Genomic DNA, 7,486 nt, shown 5'->3' with positions numbered 1-7,486 from the left:
TGGAAAAAGGACCCACCAACATGTAGATTGTGTGGCCTTGGGCAAGATGATCTCTTGGGCCTTGGCTTTCTTGTTTTGATATTTGAGTGAAATAATCTCTAAGATCCTCTCCAGCATTCAATCGCAGTAAATAAGAATCTAACCTTTGCTGGTTATTCTGCAGTCGCTCCCTCTCACTTTACCCTTGATCAAGTTTTTGTTGTTTTGTGCCTTGGGGTGTGTGCACTATGGACTGCATCACCTGCCCTCTCTTCCTGGCTGACTTCTCTTTGGGCTTGGCCAGTGGAGGCATCAGTATGATGTCGGAAGGAAAGAAGAGAGAATTTGGGGCACCCCCTTTCCTCTCTGGCATCATATCTCTGGCAGTGACACGGCACCTGCTTGCTGGAAGGCCCCTCTTCCAAAGCACAGCCCACGCCGACTGCAGTAACACTGTTTCCTCCTGTCACCCCATCAGGCCCAGGGAGGTAAGGCTTTCTATTGCTTCTAGTTCCTAGGGCCCTCGAAGCTCTTCTTGGTTCTCTTACTCTTGCTCAGACCAATTTTAACAGTCTTTTGGTTAAAGTCTTTTCACTGAAACCACCTGAGTGAGATTTGCTTCCTTCCAAGACTCTGCTTGATGTACAATCCATTTGGAAATATATCCAGAGAAGCAGATTCTAAGAACTCCCGCAGAAAACCATTTGTGGAGTTAATAGACATCGCTATGAAGAGTTTTCCTTGGGCTTGATCTGGATCCCTCACCCTGCAGTTTGGGTCTCCCTCCCTCTGGTTCCTTCTCCAGTGGAGGGAAATAGCGTGTTACTGCCATTCACTGGGTAACAAAGCTCCATAGACCTGTTAGCTCCTTAAGCAGAGAGTTGATGAGAAGGCCTCTCTCTTCCCTGTGGCCCTGCTCTGTTCCTTTTTAATCAGAAAAGTTGTCCTTTTCTTGTTCTGACACGACAGTGACACATTCTCTCAATAAACCTGGGAAACTCACGGTGTCTATTTATCCCGGTAGATGTGAGCCTCTTATCCTCCTTATTGGGTCTGGCAAGTATGCGGATTAATTACACACTCTCCATAGAGGCTGAACCATCACATCTAGCCAAGTGCGCTAATAAAAGGATTATTTAATAGTCCAACCTCCATCAAATCACTTGTTTTTGTATTTTAATTAATTAATTACTTTTTTGCTGGGGAAGGTTTTCCTTGAGCCAACATCTATCGCCAATCTTCCTCTTCTTGCTTGAGGAAGATTCGTCCTGAGCTAACATGTGTGCCAGTCTTCCTCTATTTTGTGTGTGGGTCACCATCACAGCATGGCCACCAGTGAGTGGTGTAGGTCCATGTCTGGGATCCAAACCTGGGCCACCAAGCAGAGCATCCCAAACTTAACCACTAGGCCATGGGGCCAGCCCCACCATTGACTTACTTTTATCCTGCCTCCCTGAGTTTGTGGACAAAATTAATGTGGATGCTCTGGCCACGCCTAAAAGCTTCTGTCTGTGATCTTTTCAGCAAATTCTTTGCTTTTCTGTACTTCCTTCTCAACTTAATACCTTCATTCTCCAAGTTGATGCAAAGATAGATTGTGACAATAGTTTGTGGGTGGCTGTCAGAATTGATGGTGGTTTGCGTGGGAAATGCATAGCTAGATTGAGAGCTGTGGTTAGGATTCCAGATAGAGTCAATTTAAAAAAAAAAACTCTTCCTCACTGGGAAAGGTCAAACTAAGTGTTTTAATTATGGTGCTGTTATAATATATCTCATGCTTGGATGACCTGGGCTTGAAGAGTCGGAAAACTATGCAATATACCCAGCTCTAAAAAGGGCACAAAAATAATGTGATCCTTTTGGGGAGGGGTGAATCAGAATCTTGCGGAAAAGGCAATGAGGTCGAGAGGCAAGGATGAAGTGTTAAGTGACCTGGGTTCTACTCTGGACAAAACCATTAACCTCTTTGGGCCTAACACCCTCACACGTACTGGAATTACTATTAGCTCTATTTTATGGGGAGGAAATTGAGATTCAGACAGACTGAGAACATTGCCCAAGATCATACAGCGAGAAAGTGGCAGAGCCTGAAAAGTTATAGCCTACAATAACTGACTCCAAACCTTGATTTCCTGAACATGAGAGTTTCTACTTATCTTGTAGGCAACTGGAAAAAAAATTAACTTTTATACCATTTTCTACATGAGGATAGTCTTTCAGAGATCTTCAAGGACTCCTTCAAGGCCACGCACCTAGTAAATGGTGGAGCTGGAACATGCACCCATGATCGTCTGACTTCAAAGTCTAAGGTCTTAGCCATGACGATAGATTTCCTCTCATGATTACAGCCATCACTGTCTCGAAGGCGTGTAGAGGATGTGGTCAGAAGAGAATTCAGATTGATACCCAGTAAGCCACGTAATTTAGGATTATAGGAAGAGAATTCAGCAGTCTTACATTCTGAAATATATCTGCCTAACCCAGAGGCAGGTGGGACTCAGGTCTCATTCCAGCACCAGCACAAAATATAAGTAAGATGCTCATTTAAAAAATTTTAATCAGACTTCTGCAATTGCTTGAACATATATGCAGATACCAAACACCAATGTGCACCATATTAGAATTTATTATAATACAAACAAGTCCAGACACAATATATTATCTAATTAAGAAAATATGAACATTTGCTGTTTTTCTATGGTAACATTCTATTCCATTCTTTGAACTGGAATAGCCAACATGAGAGTCCTTTATTCACTTCAGATAGGCCCCCCCATGTTGGACCAGTAGGCACCAACTGTGCAAAGTAATCTTTTCCAATTGCAAAATGGAAGTTCATGCCTTCTCATGGTCTGTCTTTTATGATTTGTCTGTTATCCTCCTCATTTCCTTCCCTATGAGACATTTTAGTCCTTGAGTTGTTCAATAAAAAGACACAGTGTGTACGTGTGTAGCATTACTGCATGTCCAACCAAGGACCCGAATCACACAAGCAGAGAGATGCTAGTGACAGTCTTTGTAAGAAGCGTCACAAAACCCCGAGATAAGGCAATTGCTTAAGTGCCATCAACAGCAGCTGTTTACATGACAGACTTCAAAATTCAAGGCTTTATTTCCAAAACTGGCCCGAAAGAAAAGGCTTAAGAGTTTTTTTTTTTTTAAAAAAAGACCCTTGTCATTATTGTCCACTATTATTACTATAAATAATAATAAGTTAAAAGTCCTCAGATTATCTGAAACAACTTTTAGGACATAGGTATCAACCTAACCCAACAGGCATTTGTATTCATCTTAACCAGAAGACAACTCATTGGCGTGCCTTCAAGAATCGGACCTCTTTTAAATATTATTTATCAAAATATAAAATATAGTCAAAAGGAAAAGAGATCACAATACTACTTGATATAGCCTCCATTGTTAAAAGAAGTAATCAATGAGTGTATGAGGAAAACACTCCAAATTCACACCCAGTTTTTACTTTTTAAACAACAACAATGAATTTTACATACAATTAAAAACGTGGAGCAGAGAGCATTGAGATCCACACACATATTTTCCATCTTACATACATTCTCAGAAAGGAATTGCTTAACCTTTACAGATATTGCACTGTGCCGCATTCACAGATAGCTCCAACTAGCATTTTTCAGAGCTATGCATTTAAAAAAAAAATAAATAAATATATAAATATATATATATATATATATATATTCGGTGTAGGTAGCCTTTGGTCAATGTTCTTTCATCAGGGGGTGTGGTGGAATTGCATCATACACACATTTAATGAACACGTATTTGACTGCACGTGCTGGGCAAAAAAGAAACAATGAGAGAGAGATGCCATTTAAGGGGTGTGGGGGAGTCTGCCCACCGCTCCGCTCGATGTGCATATGCCCTGCAGGGAGTGTGACAAATCTGCTTGTCCCTGAAACAACGTCCACGAACCTCCGCTAGCGGGGGCACCTGGCTGCCCCAGTGTGGTCGTCCCGTTCTCAGATACAGTAGAGTCATGCAACATGGTCCCTAAGCACAAGCCAGCTCTGTCTTGTCCTCAACCAAAGAAACAGCAACCTATTCCATTGCTGGAGAAAAACTTAGCTGAGTTAGGTTTTTAAAGAGATAGAATATGGTCTCCAATATGGCTCCTTCCCGAGGACTTCCTGCTGGACTTTATTTTGCACCGACTTTAGAATCGAATCTTTGGGTAAAACGAGACCCTACTGCAATCATTTAAAAGGAGTAGGAATGAGGATCATCAGGACTGATATGACCTGAAGTGACATGGAGTCAGCATTGAGGGCATTGGCTGAAGCTTGGGGCTGGCGTTACACTGGGGCCTTTTCTACCACACTCATTTATTGCAAATTCCCTTAAATAGGGTAGACGTGTTTTCCAATTTAGGAACAAAAATACAGTCAAAATCCAACCTGAGGAACAAAGTGTTCCAGGTGGATGGTCTGCTTTTTGTTTGGTCACCAAAAATATCATGCAATTCCCAAATCATTTTGGGAGATGTCTTCCAGAACAGGGGAGATTTCAAACACTGGGAACCTGGGAGAGAAAGTTAACAACAACAAAAAAGCCTAAGTAAGAGGAACTCCAATGTAGATTTCTCTTTCAAAACACATCACTGGATACACAGGAGCCTAATATAATCAAGAGTCTATGTGCATGGGCACACGTGAGTGGTAATTCCCAGGGAAGCCCTTTTTAATCATATCCTAGAACTAACTGTTCTTGCTTTGGACAGGCAAGGGGAGCATAACTAAATAAATTAATCTTTTATCATTTTGCAAAGGATGTGGGTTAAATACCTTCACCAAAAACTGGCTCCACCCTTTCAGCCATGGGCATCAAAGGGCAGATGAGCAGACCACGTGGGCACCTGTCCATGTCAGTTGTGTCTGCATTTGCCGCCGAATGGCAACGCCAGCTGGAATGTGGGGCAGAACTGAGAATGCCTCCCTTCACATCTGGAAAGCTACAGTTCCTGACCCTCCAAAATTAGATCCAGTTCGGAAGTCACTTTAAATAAAACAATTTGGTGAGGGCTTCAGCAAGCAAGGAGGCAGGATTGGCAACTTTACACGTAAAAGGCTTCTCCAGGAAGCTTGAGTGGCACCGCAAGAAGAAGCTATTTTGAGCAAAAGGATTGTGCGCAGCTGACATGGGGATGGATCGAAACAACGGCAAGAGTGGGCTTATTTTTTTGTTTTTCTGGGCTCAAGAAATCCTCCTTTCCTGCCATGCACCAGGCAGGGTCTTTGTTTTGGAGGAGATAGATAAAATCTATACATGATGGCGAATAGAGAGACCACATCGTAGACCCCCAGGTCTGAGTTATGTTGGTTTGAAGCCTTTCCAAAGAAACCCTGGCCAGAGTTTGAATGGGATTCAATACTCCCCTGTCCCCACAGTGTCATTCTGTAGCCAGGGGTGCCAGGGCTATTTCAAGATCACAGCCCTCTCTAGGACAAAGGGCACCTTGGAAAAATCCAGAATTGGTCAGCAGTTAACTGCTGAGAACAGCACAGGGAAGTGATGCATGACCTCAGCTCTTGGAAGAAGAGTGTGGGCTCACATACGTGCTACTGTGGCTTGGTGTGTCACACAAATGAGCAGTTCCCAGTGACTGTAGATGGTGCCGAGGCTAAGCCACACGCTATTTCTCTACTGTGTGTCCCTACTGACCACAGGATGATGACACTAGCTCAAATGGCATCTTCAAACTGGTAGGAACTTTTGCTGTCAACATGACTTTGTGAAAATAAATGCATCAATGGAAACAAGATTCATGGTTTTCTTTCTTCTCTTCCATCTTCTCTCATCTACCAGTCTGAGAGTTGCTCAGTCTGTGGAGACAGGAAATCAGATTAGCACTCTTAAGGAGAGCTGTTCAGCCTTAGGATGGGCCACCCTCCCATCTGGAAATGGATTAGACAGAGGCACTAGGTGCCAAACCTATGGGGTCATGGGGATACTTTTATAGGTTTTCCGTTTTTGTCATACTGGTACACCAGCATCTTGATACAGTGCGAGTTGGCCGGCGAGATCCAGGGGCTACTTGTTATGGAAAAGTTGTGGTTGGTGTAGAACTGGACGGGTTGCTTCTGGCACTTGAAGAAGGCCTTGAGGGTGGCGGCTGCCATGGTTCGGAATCGCTTGCTGATGAAACAGTAGAGGAAGAAGTTGATGGCGGTGTTCAGAAGGGCCAGCATGTTGGCCACGTCGGACATGATGTGCACCAGCCAGCGGTTCTGGACGGGCGCCCCGTAGAGGTGGTAGAGAATCATGATGACGCGGGGGGCCCAGAGCGTGGCAAAGATAGAGGTTATGGTGAACAAGATGGCGGTGGTTTTCCCGGTGGAGTAGCCACGGAGGCGAAAATTGCTCTTCCTCCTGAGCTTGTACACGATGATTGAGTTCAAGATGAAGAATATGGAGCAGGGCACCAAGTATACCGTGAAGCAGTGAATCCAGATCAGGACGTGGTGCACAGAGGTGCTGTTGTAGTCTTCAGTCCAGATGTTGGGCCACCAGTAGTAGGGGATGCTGGTGAGGAAGCAGGTGATGTAGACACTGACGATGACTTTCCGGGTGCGGGCCGGGTAGGAGACCGTGTGGTACTTGAGCGGGTGGCAGACGGCGATGTACCGATCGATGGTTAAGGGGACGGTGATCCAGATGGAGGTGTGGATGGAGGAGAATTCCAGCACCTCCACGATCTTGTCGGGCACCTGAGGCATCTGCATGTTCAGGATGAAGTCTTCCAGCAGGAAGTCCACGAACACGATGAAAAAAAGGACCAAGATGTCTGCCGCGGCAAGCGCCAGGAGATAGTTGTAGGACGACTTCTGCCTCCGAGCCACCAGCTGGGAGAGGATGATCACCGTCAGGATGTTGGCTGCGGGGAGAAGAGAATCGGGTTTATTGCTGAAGCAAGATGACTTCACTGGCTACCAGGGGGCCCCAGGCGCGGGCTTATTGGGCGGCCCCATGGCAGTCAGAGGGACTGAACCAGTGCTTCTGAGGGACAGGCTCGGTGCTACAAGTCGCACCTCATACAAAGAGCTGGATGTGATTTTGACAGAGTTTTATGCTCGTATTGTAGTTTATTTGCTCCTCACACAGTCATGACAGGTGGTGTGGCCACTGTCCTCACTTCAGAAACGAAACTAGGGCTCAGAGAGCTTGAGGAACTTGCTTAGAGTCACAGAGGAAGTCCTGGTGACAGAATGAAACCTAGATTCCCTAATCCCAAATGCCGTGCTCTTTCTTTTGTCCAACTGCATGGGGGACACGGGACTGGGGTGGCCTTTCCTGCTCCACGTGGTCAGGTAGGAGACTAGACTCAACGGCCTCTTAAGAACCTTTTTAGAACTTCGACTTTAGCACTGCTCCTTTTTAAGGTGGATTTGGAATTGAAGGAGCAGAGACGATCATGACCCTCAGATTAATTTAAAAATAAATTATATCTATTCTTATTTACTTGCATATATAAAAATAT

The 7,486-nt window shown here is 44.7% G+C and overlaps 1 protein-coding gene across 1 annotated transcript in view; it reads right to left on the bottom strand.

Moving 5' to 3' along the window:
* Positions 1-5,183: 5,183 nt before the first annotated feature.
* Positions 5,184-7,486, bottom strand: part of GPR139 (G protein-coupled receptor 139) — a 33,380-nt gene continuing 31,077 nt past the window's right edge. The window contains exon 2 of the mRNA XM_070566568.1: positions 5,184-6,883. Coding sequence (XP_070422669.1) covers positions 5,949-6,883 — 935 coding nt within the window. The 3' untranslated portion in view covers positions 5,184-5,948. The remainder of the gene's footprint in view (positions 6,884-7,486) is intronic.

This window comes from Equus przewalskii, chromosome 12 (genome assembly GCF_037783145.1).
Source record: "Equus przewalskii isolate Varuska chromosome 12, EquPr2, whole genome shotgun sequence".
Taxonomy (NCBI): Eukaryota; Metazoa; Chordata; class Mammalia; order Perissodactyla; family Equidae; genus Equus; species Equus przewalskii.
This window is presented reverse-complemented; position numbering and strand designations above follow the sequence as displayed.